This window comes from Euleptes europaea, chromosome 15, assembly GCF_029931775.1.
Source record: "Euleptes europaea isolate rEulEur1 chromosome 15, rEulEur1.hap1, whole genome shotgun sequence".
Classification (NCBI taxonomy): domain Eukaryota; kingdom Metazoa; phylum Chordata; class Lepidosauria; order Squamata; family Sphaerodactylidae; genus Euleptes; species Euleptes europaea.
The window spans coordinates 21855647-21877191 of record NC_079326.1 but is presented as its reverse complement, the minus strand read 5'-3'; the positions used below and the strand labels follow the sequence as shown (position 1 = coordinate 21877191).

The window sequence follows — 21545 nt, the reverse complement described above, 5'->3', positions numbered from 1 at the left end:
CAGTGGGAGAACATTTTAATCTTCCAGGTCATTCCACTGCTGACCTAAAAGTAGCAGTCCTTGAAAAAAACTCAAGGGGAAATTACAAAGCAAGATTGCTGAACATGAGTTCAGAACAATGGACCCCCCCCCCCAGGGCTGAACATGGACAGAATTTTTATCTCACTACAGAAGTGTAAAATGCTAACCTTGCTAAAATGCAATGCTTACCATTGCATTCTCACGTTTGGTAAGGTGACAATATATCTGGAAATATTAGGAAATGTGTTTTCCATCTCTCTTTTTAACTTACAGGTATAAAAGGATGCTCCTGAAAAAAAAAATCAAATGTTTTCAATTGTGCATACATGGTGTTATCTGTTATACATTTTCACCACTGTTAAGTGTCTGAAACTTCCATTCAAATCAATAGGGAGAAAGAATGTGTATAATCAGTATTCTCCAGGCCTGGTATAGGTGCTGGGAAAACAAAAGGGGAATAAGGCAATTGTGATAGACATGGTAAGTTCCTCCTCTCCCTAAGAGCAACTAATGAGAGCTGATGGAACATTAGGGAAAGAGAGTTGGAAAACTGCAGTTAAAAGAGCAGTTGGCAGTTAGGGAGTAGGAGAGTGAAGAGTATGTCTAACTGAGTGAAGCTGAGGCAAAGAGCAGCTTAATGCTAAATGGAAAGAAAAGTCCATTTGTAACAAAAGATCCCAAATGCCAGAATAGGAAAACAGTTCAAAATTTCAAGGGAAAAGAAATGTTGTAACATCTACCTTACTTTCTTCAGTGTTATATTCAAACCATGTGTCTCAGAGAAAGAAACACACACTCACGCTCCAGTGAAGATCTCCATCTATATATATTTTAGGATATGAATAAATGGTGGCAGTGAATGAATGGAAGTGTTTGAGCCCCCAGCCCCAAAAACGGTGTGAAGTGTTTGAGTGAGGGCCTGTTATTAAAGGGCTACCCATTCTGCTGATGTCTCTGTGAATGAGAGAGAGAGGTGGCTCTCTAGAGATTTTAAAAGAGATTAGAAGGATAGCGACCTGTGATAGACTGACCGACTGGTGGCCCTGAACCTGTGTGAGTGGAGAAGGGTGTCACTTAAGGGGAGGGGATGATAAATTTTAAGAACATTCTTATGCCTCCTGAACTCACCCAAAGCAATCTCTTGTAGCTGAAAAATTTGCCATGTGGGTATTGTTTTTCCTAACTTCTTGGTGAAGATGCTGTTAACTGTGATTAAATAAATTGGGAGTATTTTATTAATACATGGTTTTCACTCTGTATCACTGGTATTATACAAATACCTGGTGTTTAATCTCTCTAGATATCTAGATATCCAGTTAAATTGACTCCAAACTCACTTTGGAGTTTTGTTCAAGATCCTATTGCTAAATTCAGAGGCAGCTGCTATGTTGTTAGAGAATTTACAAATACAGTTTTTCAGAGATAAGCCTTAAATATTTTGCACTGTTAACGTTTAATATGATATTGTAAATTCATTAAATTAGTGGCTAATTATATTTGACAGAGATATTGTGATTCTGGTTGCTTGAAAGACCAGTTCCAGTGCTCCAATGGTCAATGCATAGCAGCAAAGTGGAAATGTGATGGACATGATGATTGCATACTTGGAGAGGATGAGAAAAATTGTGAACCAGGTACTTCTTAACAAATGACACCCCCCCCTTCTCGGATAGTAGCAGTAAGAACATGGCTCAGCAACTAAAATGTTATTTTTGTAGCATGTTGCATGATGTGATGTGCCACATTTATTGTTGCACGATGTACCCAGGGGCATGTGACTCAAAAGGCTTGTAGTCTCTTCTGCTGTACTTCATCTGTTGGACTGCTGTGAGGTACAGCAGCTCATGCTGTAAAATGTTCCTGTTAGTGATCATAACAATTTGAAGTCTAATTTATGGAGAAAAGCTCCATTCTGGGAAACTTGTTTCATTAAAACATCATCTGGAAATTTACATAGCTACAAAACTTGGAGTAATCTAGTTTCTGCATACTTGGTATACAAAATTTTCAAAGCTAATTGCAGCTGAAGTTAAATCAGTTCTATGGTAGAATATTAAACTATCCAATTGACAAAATGTGATTTTAACAAGGCCTAAAAATCAGAAGAGTACTTTCCCATAACCTTGAAATATATGTTCAGCTTACAAAAGAAGCCTTTCTTTAGGACAGGAGACTCCACTTGCACAAGAGGTGGTTGCAGGGTAGGGTTCCAGATCCTTCTTTGCCACCGGCAGGAGATTTTTGGGGTAGAGCCTGAGGAGGGTGGGGTTTGGGGAGGGGAGGGACTTCAATGTCGTAGAGTCCAATTGCCAAAGCCACAATTTTTCTCCAGGTGAACTAATCTCTAAAAATATGACCTTTTTAGTACTCACTGACAGCTACTGAGAAAGAGGCCCAGATAGATCTTACTCAATAGATCTGCATTTTATGGGTCAGCTAATCTTAATGACGAATCTTATTAATGATGATGCAGTTGTTCATTGTATTTGCCTAATGTCAAATGTGTGTTTTAAATAGCATCGCCAACCTGCTCTTCAAGTGAATATGTATGTTCCAATGGAGGATGTATCTCAGCATCTTTAAGGTGTAATGGAGAATATGATTGTGCTGATGGCTCTGATGAGGTAAGCATTTTGTTGCTCTTGGGCTGAACTATTATTTGTTTAAAACATTTAAATTCTGCCTTTCCACCCAATTTGGGCCCCCAAGGCAGCAAACAATTAAAAAGGCATTAAAATCAACTTTAAAATACACACACACAAACACACACATACATACGCCAATTAACATAAACAGTAAGGAGGGGTCAGTAAGGAAACACCAAACTAGGGCTATTGAAAAAAAAATTCAGATTTGGCAAAATTCAGCCCGTTTTTATTCTGGAAATGCCGAAGTCCGAGCTCCCCTTTTCAGATTCATGGAATTCGGCATGAAATTCGGCATTCCTGAATAAATTTGGCTGAATAAGCCATTTAAAGCATATTAGCGGCTTTCTGCAACTCCGGGGGGCATTTTTGGAGGTAGAGGTCCCAAACTTTCAGGGTAGCTTGGAGGGACCCTACTTGCAAGAACCCCCAAGTTTGGTGAAGATTGGGTCGGGTCCCAAGTTATGGGGTCTGGAAGGGGTCCCCCCCATCCGCCCATTAGAATGAATGGGAGCAAGCAATCCTTAATGTGCATCTAGAGAGCGGCAAATCCAAGGCAAAACCTCCCATTGTTTCTCGTTGGCTATTTATGCATGGGAGATTTTGCTTTGGATTTGCTGCTCTCTAGATGCATATTTCCCCTAGACAAATTCTCAAAACTCTGCAGGGGGGCTTATTGTTGTGATTTGAGAATTTGGATGGGGAAAATGTGCATCTAAAGAGCGGCAAATCCAAGGCAAAACCTTCCATTGTTGCGGACTGATAAAAGGCATTGTTGTTTATAATTCGCTCCACTTTACATTGGGAGCAAAGCCCCACCTTGGGGGCAAAGCCTCTTCTGAGTAAGCAGGCCAGAGGATCAGGAGGACTGCCAGCCCTTTCCTCTACATTTTGCTTCCCCCTGTCACCGCTTCCTCAGCCCTGGGAGCACCCAAAAACAATGAAGACTGGGGGGGGGAGTTGAGGGAGGAAACAATGTGGCTGAAATGTCACTGTCAGGGGAAAGGAGAAATCCTGAGCAGGGACACCCGCGGGGGGGCAGGGAGGGGGGAATAAGCAGGATGCTGCATTGTACGGCACACGACACCACTGATGCATACACACATGCACACCCGCTACATGTCATTCCCTCCCCCCCCATTGCGCAAAAGAAGGAAAAAGCTCAGATTCTATGGACACAACCCACAATCAACCATCCAAACAGAACAGCCCCCCCCCCCCGTGACAAGAAGATGCAAATTCCAAACGAAGGAGAACGGGGCAGCCAGAGAGAGAGACTCACAAACACACACTGACCTCCAGGCGAAGGTGGCAACCAGTGAAAACAGCAAAAAAAAAAACTAGAGCAGAGGCAATCAACCCCCCAGCAGAACAGCCCCCCCTTTGGCTTCCCTCCCACACACACAGAATCTCCCACACACACACATACACACCCTCAAGAAAAAAGTTATAAAGCCCCAACATGGGTCAAACTGTGGATGTCTTCTCTTCTAGCAGAAGCAGGGGTCAGGAGAAATAATCCAATCTGATTTCAGCAAGCAGCAGCAGGTGAGCTCAGCTCAGGATCTCTCACGATCAGCACAGGAGCAGCACAGGAGCCGCAGCAATGGAAGGAATACAGACTCTCACACACAGACTCTCTGGCCATTTATGCACAGGAGGTTTTGCCCTGAATTTGCCGCTCTCTAGATGCACATTTTCCCTGTCCAGGTTCTCAAAACTCTGAATGGGAGCTTATTGTAGAGTTTTGAGAATTTGGATGGGGAAAATGTGCATCTAGAGAGTGGCAAATCCAAAGCAAAACCTCCCATGCATAAATGGCCTCTCCCCCCCCCGGGCCACACAGCAACCCAGGACCATGCACACGCACCCCCCCACAGGGATCTCTCTCTCACACACACACACACACTCTCTTTCTCTCCCCGGGCCGCACAGCGGCCAGGCTCACACATTCTTCCGCGACTGATTGGCCAGAAGAAGACCCAGCTTGGCCACCTATTGGCTGCGAGAGAATGCTGATTCGGGGTCACCAAACTTGTACGAATTTATCCGGCATCCACCTGAACTCACCGAGTTCGGCTTGTCATTTTCCTGCCTTTTTTTACTTCGGTTCTATCCGAACTAGAACCGCCGAATCGGAGGAAATTCGTTTTTCAGTTCGGAGGGAACCGAATTGACAGCCCTACACCAAACCAAACAAAAAAGTCCTCACCCTAGGAAGGGCATGTGGAATTAGTGAAAAGGGGTGAAAAGGCATCTCCTGCCACTGCCATTTTCAATGCTGAAAAGCGGGCAACAGGGAAACCAGAAGTTCCTTCTTCCCTCTCGCAGCACTCCTCACATTGCCAAGCAAACAGGCACTGTTTAAAGTGTTCCTCTTAGGTACATCTAACTGTGAGTCCAGGCATGCACCTGTGACCTGATGCATGTAAGGCCTATCATGTAGTCATGAGCCTTCAGTCATGAGCAGATTTCTCCATTCATTTGAATGAAGGAGCAGCTGCAGCTTTCATGTATGTGAATAATAAAGGAATACTCCATATGTAGATGGAGAGCTGTGTGTGCTGGATGAATGGAAAAATAGTAATAGAACTGTTTGGATCCTACAAGCATAGAGGTAATATTTCTTTCTTCTCCAACCCACCACAACACCTGTGATCACTGAAAATCTTTGTTGACCTTGGAGAGGGGATGCAATCAGAAAGGCAAACAGATTGAAACTGAGCCTCTACCAACTTCTGGTAGCTGAGCTTCTGCTGGCACTAGAGACTCCATTCGCCCAAATCCCTCTTCTCCATAGGGGAAAGCAGAAAAGATCTGTTTCCGTCCATAGGATCAAATGCTATATTCTCCATCTTCTCAATAAAGCATATAACTGCAATTTCAGTTACTTACATTCAGTAGTGTAATTTTATTGTCAGTCAAAAACAACAATTACCTTTCCTTTGTCTCCAGACAGGAAAGATGTTGGATGAAAAGTATAAGTTTTGCTCAGTTCTGATTGATCTGTCTATAATTCTGTTGTCTTGTTGATAAATAGTGCTGTATATAAATATATTTAAACAGATGGATTGTGTAACAGAATGTAAAGAAGATGAATTTCGATGCAAAAATAAGGCCCACTGTATCCCTATCAGATGGTTTTGTGATGGAATTCAAGATTGTGTTGACAACAGCGATGAACAAGATTGTGACAAAGGTGAGATTTGTTTGCCATAAGCAGAGGGTTTCTGCTCCAAAAGGAATGTTAATTTTTTTCCAAAGGACTCCACTCTTTTCAGGAAGCTGTCTTCAATCATTTCAAGGTACAGTAGATACAATGCTGGGGTTACTGGTGTATTTAAATATGGAAAAAATTGTAGCTTCCTCTGTAGCATTTCCTTTTCCATTTTGCACATTATAATTATAATAGCGTTATTACTGAGAACATGCAAATGTATGAAATTTTTACTTTTCTATACCACTTCTCTTCTGTCCTTTGGCCTTATAGTAGAAGAGGAAAAGAGGCAGTTCAGTGTTAAGAGAATATGTTACAGCTCTGCTTTGTAATGCTGAATGGGTATCCTAACAATGAATTTTTCAGTTGAGACCTGCTCCATTGAGTTGAAGGGGCTACAATGAGTTCAATTGGGCAATGCATTTCAAAATGACAGTGAACAGTTATCAGTGTTAAATCCTACATAGATAAATTTAGCCCTTCCTTTCTCACAAGGACTCAAGGCGGATTTCACATAGTGAGTCAGTACAATTAACAAAATGGGACATCCAATAAACAGTGCAATAGGATTGTAGAAGTCTGGAAGAAACCAGAAAAAAAGTGAAGCAAAGCCAAAGTATTAACACAACCCATAAAATGATTCAAAAATTACATAGCAGGCTTCTATTTACAGCTAGCTGTACAGAGTCGTATAGACCACAGTCCTTAATAATTTGTCCAAGTAGTTTTGTAAATCGTTTTTTTCAGTGCAACCCTATTGCCTGTATAAAGAAGCCCTCTTGAATAATTCCATTATGCAGTCTGAGAAAGCCAGGAGAATGGGAGCCTTCCTTACCTCCTTGGGCAGGCAATTCCATAAGGTGGGAGCCACAACAGAGAAAGCATGTCTACAGGGAGTTGTTGATTTAACCCATTTGCAGGTTGGCACCCACAGAAGAAAGTAGACTCCTTTGAAATGTGGTGTTGGAGGAGAGTGTTATGGATACCATGGACTGCCAAAAAAACACACACAAAAAAAACAGATCAAATCAAGCCTGAACTGACCCTAGAAGCTAAAATGACTAAACTGAGGCTATCGTATTTTGGTCACATTATGAGAAGGCAAGAATCACTGGAAAAGACAGTCATGCTAGGAAAAGTTGAGGGCAGCAGGAAAAGAGGAAGACCCAACAAGGATTGACTCAATAAAGGAAGTCACAGCCCTCAATTTGCAAGACCTGAACAAGGCTGTCAAAGATAGGACATCTTGAAGGACATTGATCCATAGGGTCGCCATGACTTGGAAACGACTTGACGGCACTTAACACACACACACAGAAGCTCCAGCTGACATCAACGAAGCTGTTGTGGCAGAGCACTGAGTGAGAGGTAGGGCTGTTGATTTGGTTCGTCCTGAACTGAAAAACAGCCAGATTCCCCCTGATTCAGTGGTTTTTAGTTCGGATGGAACCGAACTCAAAAAAGGCGGGAAAACGGGGAGACACTTTCAGCGAGTTCGGGGTGTTCGGCGAATAAATTCGGCAAATTCGGGGTTCGGTGCAGCAGCATAACTGTCAGTTAGTAAGCAGCATTCTCCCGCGGCCAATCGGTGGCCAAGCTGGGTCTTCCGGCCAATCAGTCGCGATTGAGTGCATGAGCCCAGCTGCTGCGCGGCCCGGGGAGAGAAAAAGAGTATCTGTGTGTGAGAGAGATCCCCCTGGGGGTGGGTGGGTGTGCACATTCGAGCCATTCCGTGGCTGCAGGGGGTGCATTTTGGGGGGTAGAGCCCCCAAACTTTCAGCATAGCTTCAGAGGACCCTTCTTAAAGAACCCCCAAGTTTTGTAAAGATTGGATCGGGGGGGTGAATATGGGGCCTGGAAGGGGTCCCCCCACCCTTAGTGCATCTCTGACAATGGGGGTTTGCAATTAGCAGAGCTTGCCTCCCACCCCCAAAGCTCCCAGCTTTGACAAACAGCTGAGCTGCGGGGAGCAAGGGTGGGGCAGGTGTGAAGAACATGGAACAGAAGACATCCACAGTAAGACCCATTTTGGGGCTTTTCTCTATAATTTTTCTCCTGTATGTGTGTGTGGGGGGGAAGCAGAGTCTGTGTGTGTGGGGGGAGGGAGCAGTTTCTGTGGGTGGGTGGGGAAGCCAAAGGGGGCTTTCGCCCATTCTGCCTGGGGGTGCGTGCCCCCTCAAGTCTCTCTCTCCCTGGTTTGAGGGGGGACTTCAGTTGTGTGTCCTCAGGTTTTCCTTCATTCATAAGATCGGTTAGGTCTATTTTGATGCTTGCTCAAAACTGGTTTTCAAATTGTGACTTAATACATTTGCCTGGTCCCAAGTCCGATGCAAAAGGAGAAATTCCACCCCCTCCTGCTCCTTATGCATAGCTAGCTGCCTCTGTCCCTTTCCATGGTTTGCAAACTCCCAGGAGTCACATGTTGCTTTGCATGTTTGCAAACGTGTTGCTTTGCATGGTTTGCATGGTTGCAAACGTGTTGCTTTGCATCGTTTGCAAACTTCTTTGCACCTGCCCCACCCTTGCTCCCCCCAGCTGTTTGTCGGGGCTGGGAGCTTCAGGAGTGGGTGGCAAGCTCTGCTAATTGCAAACCCCATTGTCAGAGATGCACATTAAGGAGGGGGACCCCTTTCGGGGCCCATATCTCAGCCCCCCTGACCCAATCTTCACAAAACTTGGGGGTTCTTTCAAGAAGGGTCCCCTCAAGCTGCGCTGAAAGTTTGGGACCTCTACCCCAAAAAATGCCCCCCCCGGAGCCACGGAAAGGAGCGATTGTGTTTTAATGGCTTTATTTGGCTGATTTTTTCCCCGAACTCCAGATCTCATGCCGAATTGCACGGACCCAAAGCGGGGGGGTTTGGACTTCGGCATTTCCCAAATAAAAATGGGCCGAATTTTGCCGAATCCGAATTTTACCCAAAAAAAATTTCAACAGCCTAGTGAGAGGCGGTCCTGCAGATGAGGCACCGAGGCCATGAAGGGATTTGTATTTATAGCCAATACCTTAAATTGAGCCCTGTAATAAATGGGTCACCAATGGAGTGTCTGCAGAATGGGAGTCATATGCATGTTCCATCTAGCTCCCGATAATAGCTGAGCCACGGCATTCTGCGCTAGTTTGATTTTTCAAATTGGTGTTGAGGGGAGACTGATGTACAGTGCATTACAGTAGTCTAGTCTCAGTGTTACTGTTGCATGGATCCAAGTGTCTGGATCAAGGTAAGAGGCCATCTTACAGGCTAGGCTGAGTTAGTAGAAAGCATTTTTGCAAGTGCATTAACTTGCTTCTCCAATAATAAGGTTGGATCCAGTATAACCCCAATACTTTAAATTGAGTCAGCATGGGTGAGCTGAAATCCATCAAAAGTGGGGAGAGCAATGTCTTTCAAGGCCTCTGCCTTCCCAACTAGCATTACCTCTGCCTTTTTGATCTCATTCCAAGTTGCTATATTAATATTAAAGAGCTGTAGCTTTTATAGACAAAAATGTCCGATAGAAGTCTTTTTCCTTGTTGGTTAGCACTAATACTTTGCACTTTTGTTACTGTCATTATTTTGCTCAGAAAAGCCTTCCCTTTTAAATAGAATTATGACTATCATAGGAATCCCTTAAAATAGAGAGCAATATTATCTCATTGCTGTTTCGCAAATCTGGCTCTCTCTAAATATAGCTTCATTTTAAGTCTGGCCAATAATAGGAATAATCCCTGCTTTCATTTCTGAAGTGTGTGCTTCATAAAGGCAGTATTTATAATTAAACTATCAGCTGATTTTTGGATTTGTGCTGTTATCAACCCTGTTCTGTATTAAGACAGATTATTTTTGGAAATCAATTATTTTGAGTAAGTATATTCATTTTTCTACCAAGGAAAAGCATGATTTTGAATATGGACATTCATTTTTATTAGGGAAACTAAGAGAAATGAGACTGATCCCATCATGTAATAAATGACTAATCCAAGCAGAGAACTAAATCCAACATATCTGTTCCATTGGTGAAAGAGACCTCCCCTAACACAAGAAGGTATAAGAACCCTTGTGTCGGTATGACACATCGCTTCTGCCAGTGGAAGACTCCATCTTTTAGTGAAATGGAGCATTCCTGAAGATGGGGTGTTTTATCCAAATAAGTCTGAGTCGAAACGTACTGCTTTTGGTGCAAACCTATATAGTCTAACAGTGCATTCCTGAGCTTTCGGCATGGGGAAAACAGTGGGGAGGAGGTGCGACTGCAGTGCCTCCTAATCAGTTTCCCCGGTGCCGAAAACTCAAAAAAAGCCTTTTAAAAGCTTTTAAAATTTTAAATGGGGCTTTTCGCCCCATAGAGAAAAGCGAGGCTGCGCCTACTAAAAAGCAGGTGCAGCCTCGCTCTTCTCGCCACCGGCGTCCTTACAGCGAAAGGGGACAGGAGGCTACCTAAGGGCAGTAGAGAAAGCAGAGCAAATGAAGGAGAGTATGTCCTGAGAAAGCACCAATGGGTGCTGAATGTAGTTTGGGTGGCTAGATTTTTCTTTTATGTAACTGACTGGATGCAGGAAGCAGGGGTGGGGGTGGGGAGGTGCTACTGAACAAATGGATTTCTGCATTTAGCCTTTTTTTGCCATCAAGTCACAGCTGACTCATAACGACCCCGTAGGGTTTGCCATTTCCTGCCTCTGCATCACAACCCTGGTATTCCTTGGATGTTTCCCATCCAAGTACTAGCTAGAGTCAAAGCTGAGAGTATGTCACTGGCCCAAGGTCAACCAGCAAGCTTCCATGGCCTGTGTGGGGATTTGAAACTGGGTTCCTCAGGTCCTAGTCTGACACCTTAACCACTACCCCGAATTGGCTCTCATTATTTAGCCATAGTGATATGTAATAGCCACAGCGACAGTTAATTGTTATTTATCCATGTACAACCTGTGCTGTGGAATGCTAATACAGCACCCACCAACAAATTAACAATTTTCAGGCAGTCTGCAGTCAGACATCATTATAAATTAGTGTTTAAACAAACTGTGGTTTATAAATAAATAAATAAATCATGGTTTATTTTGATACCAAATACAGTCTTAATATCATGTACCGATATGTAGATTTCTGCTTTAAGAGTTCAAGATCCCTGACATTGAAAGATTGAGTATGATCCTTATACTCCAATAGAGTGAGTTCACAGAAGGAATTTCCCCCACCTTCCCCTTTCTAGGGCAGCTACTATGCCCCCCACTAAGGATTCTCAAGAGCAGTATGGGATACAGCATGAAGGGGCTGCAGGTAGAAGGGGGAACTTGTGGAAATCTTTCCCTATACTTTTGTGAAAGTGAAGCAAACTCCACAAAAAGAGCAAAAGTTCTAAAACTCTGCATACCATATTTATTAACTGACATCAAATATTTATAAACAAAGATTGTAGGTTTCGTTTTCTGCTTTATAGTTTCCAGGATAAAAGAGGACTCTGAGACAATGCTGCAGGGCCATATTTAGATACCAAGGCTTAAGGTTCTAGCAGGGGAGTAAAGCTATCGTATACCCTTGACCAAAGAAGTACAAATGGGATTTCTGCTGTTTTCTACTTCTGCCTGCAATTTCCTGGGCCACATCCTATTCTGATCCTGGGTATCATGGCCTGCACCGGTATCTTGGTATCTCTGTCTACCATGGGAATGAATAGTTGGCCAAGGCCCCAAGTTATCACTAAAATTGAAATTAAAACTAGCTACTAAGATTAACATTTTATACATATTCGGTTATTCAGGTACATAACAGCAGGGTAAATAATATGGAAATGAATTCTATTCAGTTCATCACAAATTAGTTGAATTAGCCAAAATTTGTTTTTTGATTCCACATAATCTTTTGCTATTGTAAAACATATAATGGAAGGATGATTAAAATCTTGATTGAAATACAGACTAGTACAATACTTGTATAAAAAATTATCAATCACAGATCAGGGTGATTACACTTGAATTTGTATTCAGGATTTCAAGATAATATATCTAGGCACTTGCTTACTTAATTAACAGTATTCTTTATTGTCTTTCATTTTAAAAGTTGGTTTACATATTGGTATGGCAATGTAATACTGTTACCCAAATGGCCTATACATGTATATACATGTAGAAACATCCCCCTTTAATGTGTCAGAAACCTATACACATGTGTCCTCAGGGCAATTAATATTGGGACCATTCTTCCAGGTATATACCAGAGTCCATGATTTGATCTAACACCTTGTTTGTTTGTTTTTAACCCGAAAAAGAACAAAGGGAGGGGGGACTTAAAATCTAGTGACCAAATAAGATTTTTTGAAAGAAAAGGAGGGAAAAGGTATACATAAAGAGTTTCTATAAATGGTTTCAAAATATCTAAAAATAAGTCCATGTGCAACTGCCATCTATATGCCATGCATTCAAATATTGATAGAGTTCTAAGGCTCTTAATCCATTGATTTTCCTGAGGCGGGCTTATATCTTTCCAGTGTTGTAATACAAGACTTTTAGCTGTAGTAAGGGCACAGAGGGTCATGTTGATGAGGGAACTAGCTTGTTCTCTGTTGCTCCAGAGACTAGGACACGGAGTAATGGATTTAAACTGAGAGAAAAGCGATTCCACCTAAACATTAGGAAGAACTTTCTGACGGTGAAGGCTGTTAGACGGTGGAATGCGCTGCCTTGGAAGGTGGTGGAGTCCCTGTCTTTGGAGGTCTTTAAGCAGAGGCTGGATGGCCATCTGTCGGGAGTGCTTTTATTGTGGGATCCTGCATGGCAGGGGGTTGGACTGGATGCCCCTTGTGGTCTCTTCCAACCTTGTGAACTTGTGAACTTGAGGGTCCCTTTTCATTGACCATCAGTTAGCCTCTAGGAGATGGGCGGATATTTTAAAAGTCACCCCCATCCTCCAGGCATTAGCGAGCCGAGCTGCCATCGGTTTTCAGGTTCAGAAGTTCAGTGTTGCTGAGGACTGGTGGAAAGAGCCGATTGCCAGGCTGGTGCCTCAAAGTCTGGGGGCTCACTTCATATAGTACACCGTCTCCCAGTACACAAAGTATACCCACACCACACTAATGGATACTTGGACTTTGCCACCAGAAGTTTAACCTTTACCGAAAATAACTGCATCTTCAGTGATCCCGAAGGATCCCTGGATAGAATAGAGAACCTGAACTGACAATCAATTTCCTTGTTATCCTGGAACATCACAGGATGGTCCTCGAAAAGTACCGATGTTTTTTTTTTTAAATGTTATATTTGATATAGTACTACTGCGAGAGACTTGGGTGACAGGACTTTGATCTCCCTGATTTCTATTCATTAGAGCTCCCACAGATTCCCTTCTGTAAATAAGAAGCATTGAGCAGAGGAGCAACGGAAAAATATGAGTAACAAGAAAGGATTCTTTCCCATACATAAGCCCAAGACCATTTTGGGCTCTCAAAGTAGTATGCATTACCTTACATTGCACTTGCAACAAATGTAGTCATCCTAGATTCCACTGTAGTCATTCTACATTGTGTGTGTGTGAAGTGACGTCAAGTTGCAGCTGACTTATGGTGACCCCTTTTTGGGGTTTTCATGGCAAGAGACTAACAGAGGTGGTTTGCCAGTGCCTTCCTCTGCACAGCAACCCTGGTATTCCTTGGTGGTCTCCCATCCAAATATTAACCAGGGCTGACCCTGCTTAGCTTCTGAGATCTGACGAGATCAGGCTAGCCTGGGCCATCCAGGTCAGGGCCATTCTACATTAGAGGTTAATATATTCTTAACTTGTGCTAGTTAAAAGGCAACCTGCTGGATTCTGCATTAGTTGAAGTTTCCAAGGGTGCTGCCACAGAGACTGAAAAGTGATACAAACAGTAGTTTCCTGGTACACATTGGGAACTAGCCAGGCTAGCCAAAAATGAAATAGCAGCTATCTCCCAGATCACTTCTTGCCTCTGCATGGAGAGGAGCATTATGATTTGCCTTAGCAGTATGTTATTAAGTTACATTTTTTTCTCTTTTTGGTTGAGATCTTGATACAGAAAGCACTTTTTAAGAAATGTTCCAACCGTGGAATAACTCTGATGATCACTAGCTGTTTCTCATTTATTTTGGAAGGGCTCATGATGTTTCAAAGTGGTAGAAGATGTTCCTGCCCACTGCTGCCACTTGAACTCCAGGAGTCATACCTGGTTGAGAACCCCTCTTATGTTGGCTGTTTTCTTTTTTTGGAGCATATCCCCATCCAGGATAGCTTACTCTCTAGTCTGCCATCAAATATCCTGACAACTGTAAGCTCCTTTGTCTTGTGTGGATTGAATTACAATTTGTCCATCCAATCCATTACGGCATCTAGGCCCAGATTCAGGGAAGAAAGTCCTCTTCTTTAGGACTGATGGGGAAAAAAATAGAGCTAGTTTCAAACTGCCTAGTGATTATATCCAGCTGCTATATATGGATGTTAAATACCACACAGAAGAAACTTTATAAAGACAAATGTCATTTTTAAAAGGAATATATGAAAATTTTTACTACACCACCTTATAAACTAAAAAAAGGTAAAGGTCCCCTGTGCAAGCACCGGGTCATTCCTGACCCATGGGGTGACGTCACATCCCGACGTTTCCAAGGCAGACTTTGTTTGCGGGGTGGTTTGCCAGTGCCTTCCCCAGTCATCTTCCCTTTACCCCCAGCAAGCTGGGTACTCATTTCACCGACCTCGGAAGGATGGAAGGCTGAGTCAACCTCGAGCCGGCTACCTGAAACCAACTTCCGTTGGGATCGAACTCAGGTCGTGAGCAGAGCTTTTGACTGCAGTACTGCAGCTTAACACTCTGCACCACGGGGCTCTCCTTATAAACTACTGGCTACTATATTATATGATTTCTCATTAGCAAATTGTCTGGACTTTCTAGTTATTCCATTTGGTCACCAGTAAGGGAGAAATTGTTTACATCAGTGATTTAGGGAGGTGACTTTTAATGAAAGTTTTTGGATAAGAATTGCATTTTTAATTGAATTTCTTGTCATGTCAAGTCACACATAAGAGCAACCTCAAATTAAAGCTTCCTCCTCTGATAAGGAAGACATGGTGATATAATTTACAAACTTAAATACATAGTAGCCTAGATTATATTTTGATTTGGGTATTTTAATTTTTCAGGTGGGAATATATGTAGAGCAGATGAATTCCTTTGCAATAATTCACTTTGTAAACTTCATTTCTGGGTTTGTGATGGAGAAGATGACTGTGGAGACAACTCTGATGAACTACCTGAAATGTGCGGTACGTTTCTTTGTCGTTTCAGCGTGTTGCTGTTGTTCACTCAACTCATGTTAGGCTTCCCATGTTCCCACTTTGAATCTTCATTTCTGGATGGATCAAATATTCATCACTATTTCAAATAGTAAACTGGGCAGACAGCACATGTACAGAGAAAGTAGGGGACCTGTACATAATTAGGGGACTCCTCTGGGATACAGAAAATATAATTTTGTAATTTAACCAAAATAAATGCATTTTAAAACCTTCTCAAAAACTGGCCTAATGAAGTCTAACTGTTCCACAAGAAACATATTTGGATAATCTGTGTTTGGATCATCTAAGTATCAGTTGAAGGGGAAATTGGGGAGGGACAGAGAAATCAGCCTGCTAAAGCATTTGTGAGAAAATCCTGGGCGGGGGAGATTTTGAGAATATGAAAATTCCATCTCATGATTCCTTATAGGAGTCTATCTTGTTTTATAGTAGATGCCACACACAGTTTTTTTCTCCCATGTATAACCACACAACATTACTTTATAAATCAAAATACAGTGCATGTGCTTGTAAAATCCTATTTAAATATAAGGCAATATCAGTTGTTATAATCACTTTTGTCTTTTTGATGGAAACAGAGTAGTAAACCTAAAATACGTGTTGACATATGAAATATATTTTTAATTTACAGCATAGATTTTTTTCCTATTCACAGTGAAATTTCCATGTCCTCCAACAAGACCATACCGGTGCAGAAACAACAGAGTTTGTCTGAGACGTGAACAGATCTGTAATGGGATTGATGACTGTGGTGACGACTCAGATGAAGACCATTGTGGCAAGTGATTTGATTTTGCATTGCCCTAGCATCAAAGGAAAAGTATTTCTCTTTTATTTATGAAAATGTATGCATTTTACCTTTTGATCTAACACTGCAGACAGGTATCATGTACTGTTCTACTCATTGGTTGGAGGGTGAAGAGTAGATAGGTCCTTGAGAAATGGAACAAGTCAAATGTGACCAACAGCAGTTAGTTAGATAAGTAGATAGCAGAGCAGGTACCAGGAGAGAGGATCAGGGTTGGAGGATGGTAGACAGGTACAAGACTGACATCTGGCTCCAGCAATAGTCTGAGCCAAACTAAGCTCTTATATGTTGATGCCAGTCTGAAATCTAATCCATTTTCCCTAGAGGTAGAACACCTCCTTTAGAGAACTTGTGCATTTACTTGCCTGATGGTATTGATAGAGCACAGGCAGGACCATACAGGCAACATGTGATTTGTGGGCCTCCCATATGAATTGGTATTGTTGAGTGGCAAGCCAAGGAGAGAGGACATAGGGAGGCCTACCCATCTAGCTTGCTGGATTTCTGCCTTCCTAGCCTCTCCTCCTCTTGAAAGAGAGAGCAATCAAGGCACCATTGTGCTCATGGAGTTTCTCCCTCTGGCAACTGTAGCAAGCATGTCTGGTCTCTTGGAGGTTGTGTGCCTCAGTGGGAGAAGTGAGGAGCTTTTGGTGACACTCTGGGCGAAACCGCATGGTCGCTTTAGCCTCCTTTATTCCCTGTTTCAACCAAGATTCAGCCAGGATCGAACGCACATTCGGCGAAACGCATGCGTTTGATACTGGCTGATTCCTGGCTGAAACAGGGAATAAAGGAGGCTAAAGCGACCATGCGTTTTCGCCCTCTGAAACCAGAAGGGAGGACTGTATCCTTAATATCTCACTATACTTCCTTGTTCCATTAATTAAAAAAATATTCAGAGCTATATTGGGATGATTGTTCATTTGTAACTTTTTTTGCAGACAAGACTACATATAAGACAAGGCCTTGTAAGAAGGATGAGTTTGCTTGCAGCAATAAGAGATGTATAGCTGTGGAACTAGAGTGTGATCAGTTTGATGACTGTGGAGATGGATCGGATGAGCAAGGCTGCAAAACAAGTAAGTTTGATTAAGATGCTGCCAGTTTTTCACTCCCATGGAAGAAAAATATATATAATACATGTCTTCCTTTTCCCACACAGAACATGTACTCCTCTAGCTTTTAAATTAATATGGACTTGAAAAAGCATATTTGAAACTAGTGTACTGTAGCTGATAAATCTTGAGTGATTTGGGTAATGCATTTCTGGGGCTGAACCATTTATGCAGTCAGATTATAACAGCACTACTTTTTGTGCTCGCTGAATTTGTTCACCTCAGTTCTTCAGAATACCACCGCCACGTGGTTTGCCTGCTTATACTTATTATTTGACAACCCCTCATCTTTCTAGAGCCTTCTGTTTAGCTAGACTGAATGCTAGCCCCTCTACGGTTATGCAGGGCAGAATTTTGAATATACCATACCCAGACAGGACCTGTCCTTGCTCCTCTGGCTCTATTGATTCATTAGCTCATGCCCTCTTGGAATGTTGCTTTTATGAGGAACTTTGATTACATTACATCTCTCCCCTTTTAACATATAAATCTAATGCCTCTGTGTCTGACATAATGCCTTTTTTACTAAGTGACAGGGATCCCAAGGCTACATTGTCAGCGGCAAGATTTGTTTCAGTCCTTATATCACTCAAACATTAGATTTATGCTGCTCAAGATCAATGGATCAAGGAGCTTCTAAGGGGTAAAGGAAAGGCAATTAAAGGAAAGGCCATTGCCAAAGAGAGGTGCCATTGCCAGTCACCTCTGGAATTCACACCCACCCTGAAACTGATCAATTTCAGGCCCACTGCCATTCTTATGGATCCTCCCCCTTTGCCATCCCTTCTGTAACTTGTGTTTTTTTTTTTTTTTAAGAACTTGCTTCAGGCTATGCTTATGAACCTTTTTGCACATCTTGTGCTTTGACTTATAAGTAAATGTTTTCATTCTGTGGTTTATGTCTTCTTCACTTTCTTCATTAGGCGAAAGGGAAGCCAAGTAACTGAGAAATGTTCTACCTGAAAGTTATATATATATAAAACCTTCCTGTCATCTTGCTTCAGTCAAAGCAGCAAAACAACCAAAGGACCCAATCATATTATTTAACGTTTTGCCTTGAGAGATCATAAAATCAAAGCTAGTAATGAAATGAACACCCATGAAGTGGGTATGAAGTGAACATACCGGGTTTTTGAAGTTCACCACCACCCATATCCATTTCAGACTTGACCCAGACACCTCTGGAATTCAGACCCATCCTGAAATTGATAAGTTTCAGCCTTCCTGACCTTCTCAAGAATCCTCCCTCACTGCCATTCCTTCTGCAATGTAATGACATCTGGAGGAAAAAAGATGGAAGCTACAGCTTCTAGATTCTGCCATGATAGGGCCTTAGATCCTAGATGTCCTGTTCAGCAGCATGACCCAGGGAATGCTAGAAATTATGAAAGACCAGCCCTATTTGGTATTCCTGCCTTGGGGAAGTCATTCTTTCCAGTTTCAAAAAGGTTTCTGGTACGTTTTGTGCTTCTCTTGCAATCTTCATGATGGTATTTGGGCTTAGGAGCCTTGCCAGGTTGGAATGGATCCAACCGAAAAATGAATTTCCACTGGACATCTTATAGATTACTCCAACCCAAATGGATCCAGTCCAAACTGGAAAAACTTGCAGCAGAGGCAAGTTTTTGTGTTTGCTCCACCATTCACTATTGTGGTACAAAAGGCTTTTGTAAGACCATCAGGACTGACCCACTGCCATTTTAGTAGCTTCCATTGGTAATATGAACTTGCAGATACAATATAAATTTTATGTACACTACAGAAATTATTAAGCCACCTTTTCTGATACTTATTTAAGGCAGGGCTACAATGGATATGTCCCTGACCATCACACCTGATATATGATACCAGACCTCTCTTTACTCAACTTCTCCACCATTTCCCCCTCCCTTTCTGTAATTTTCTGGATAAATATGAGGAAAATTGTTCTTTTTCTTTCCATTGCATCTGAAGAAGTAAACTCTGACACGCTGGAATAAATTTTGTTAGTCCTTAGAGTGGGCTTCTGTTTTGTTTCATTACAAATGGCAGCCAGGCAAGGAGCAGAACAACAAACCTATACCACAATTGCTAGAAATTGATTGCTTATGGTAACACATGGTGGAGTGATGCTGTTTGACTCTGCTCAACATTCCACTATGGTTATAAATAAAATTATATTACGAAAAGGATACTTTAATTTTTTTATAGCAAAATTAGAATTAGAGAGAAACCAAAACAAGCATTCAATCTTTCTCCCTTTTGAGGCGAGAGATACACCAAAATACAATTGTAATAGATGTTTCCTCTGTTGAATGTTAGTCATGTTATCCAAGCCTCAGAGTTTCTTACACATAATGAATAACATAGTGGCACAAGCTGTGTGTGTGTGTGTGTGAGTTGTGCCATCAAGTCATTTTCAATTTATGACAACCCTATGAATTAATGTCCTCCAAAATGTCCTATTGTTAAAAGCCTTGCTCGGGTATTGCAGACTGAAATTCTCTGGTATGCTCCAGTACCAAAATAAATTTGCAATATGATCTCTACCACCTCTTTCTTTTCTGAAGCCTTCTTTAACAGCAGGCATTTCTTGTTCCATATATGGTAACAGTCTTTATTGTAAGATTTTGAAGCTCACTTTACTTGCATGAGAAATTAATGCGATGGTCCGATAGTTGCTGCAATCTTTGGCATCTCCTTTTATTGGAATTGCAAAGTAAATCAAGTGTTTCCAGTCTGTGGGCCATTGTTTTGCACAAACTGTAATGGTTTGGAATGATAAGCACTGTGAAACACCTTCTTTAGGGTACCTATAAGTAAATTAACATAATTTGAATAACAAATAGTCTTAAGGGGTCATTCAGATTACCAAAAAAGACATGGGAAGTGAAAGGTGTTAAACAAAATTGTTCTCCTCATATCCTAGAAAGCTGAAATGTAAAGTTTAAAAATAATGAGGGATCCATTCATGGATATCCTGTGGTCTGATTTCACCCTGTTTGCTTCACACAATACAGGCCTTAATAAAATATAGTTTTTAATAAAAACTATAGAGTTCTTATTTAAACATTAGTTGATTTGAAATCTACCCTGAACACTGATGAGTATTCATATTGCAGCCTGTTTGAGTAAGAGTTAGCCTCTTTTAAAAATTTTCTGTCTCTTTAAAGTTCTGTTCACTTTCTAAGAAGAAGCTTCACGTAAAATTGTAATTATGTTTCTGCTGGTGCATTACGGCTATATGAACTTAGTTCAAATATATATACAATATATGTACAAATGTTTTAAAGGGAAACCCTATTATTTGATTTTATATACCTTTTTATTTCCTTTCAGGCCTTACTGAATATAGTTGTGAAAATAATGTGAATCCTTGTGGTGATGATGCGTATTGCAATAAAACCAAAACATCTCTTTTTTGTCAGTGTAAGCCTGGATTTCAAAGGAACAGGAGAAACTGGCAATGTGAAGGTATTTTCTTTGAAACAGGATTGAAATCACTGTATCTAAAAATGGTTCACAAAAATGACTAAGAAAGCAGTCCTAAGCTGGTCTACAGATTCCTACTCAGGTCTATTATCGGAGGCTTACTCCCAAGAAAGTGTTCTGAGTGTTGTAGTGTAAAGTGTAAAGTAAATCCTTTTAGTTTGTTAATATAAGGATCTCCAGTGTGGTGCCTAGGGGTGCCATGGTGCCCGCCAACTAGGGTTGCCAGCTCCCTCTTCGCCACCGGCGGGAGATTTTTGGGGTGGAGCCTGAGGAGGGCAGGGTTTGGGGAGGGGAGGGACTTCCATGCCGTAGAGTCCAATTGCCAAAGCAGCCATTTTCTCCAGGTGAACTGATCTCTATCGGCTGGAGATCAGTTGTAATAGCAGGAGATCTCCAACTAGTACCTGGAGGTTGGCAACCGTACCACCAACACCTTTCCTAGTGTCCACCCAATTTTTTAAAGAAAGTGGGCAGGGCCATGTGGGGCCTGTGCCCAGCACGGCTTCTGATTGGCTGTGCAGATTAAAAGGCATTCTGTTACACAAAGCTTCTGCCTTAAATGTTGAAGAGTTACTATGAGAGTTACGTATAACCTCACTCCCTGACATGTGGTTGTCTCTGTCTCCCGTGGAAGTCATTTTGTTGTTGAACCCACTCCTTATGTCAAAATTTGAAAGGCACATGCAGGCTCGAAAAGGTTGAGGACCCTTGGTTTATAGAGTTTGTTTTATATTGGACTGTAGCACATTTTTTTTTCAGTGTCACAGTGTTTTTAGATTATGGATATAGCTTGTAAATCATAGAGCTCCATGGCTATATTGCCTACATTAAGAAGGCTCACTGAATCCCCATTATTAAGATTTCACAGGGGGACATACCTCCTTGAATGTTCCACATGTTTGTGTGTCTCCCTTGTCTCTGTTGGCCTTCTGTTCCTTAATCACTTTGCTAGTGTCAACAAGTGACATACCATTGAAAAGTTGCATG

At 41.8% G+C, this 21545-nt stretch overlaps 1 protein-coding gene across 1 annotated transcript in view; it reads left to right on the top strand.

Moving 5' to 3' along the window:
• The window catches only part of LRP1B (LDL receptor related protein 1B), a 566614-nt gene that overhangs the window by 474226 nt on the left and 70843 nt on the right, over positions 1 to 21545 (top strand). The window contains exons 68-74 of the mRNA XM_056861170.1: positions 1526 to 1655; positions 2539 to 2645; positions 5733 to 5865; positions 15009 to 15131; positions 15820 to 15942; positions 16914 to 17051; positions 20406 to 20540. Coding sequence (XP_056717148.1) covers positions 1526 to 1655; positions 2539 to 2645; positions 5733 to 5865; positions 15009 to 15131; positions 15820 to 15942; positions 16914 to 17051; positions 20406 to 20540 — 889 coding nt within the window. The remainder of the gene's footprint in view (positions 1 to 1525; positions 1656 to 2538; positions 2646 to 5732; positions 5866 to 15008; positions 15132 to 15819; positions 15943 to 16913; positions 17052 to 20405; positions 20541 to 21545) is intronic.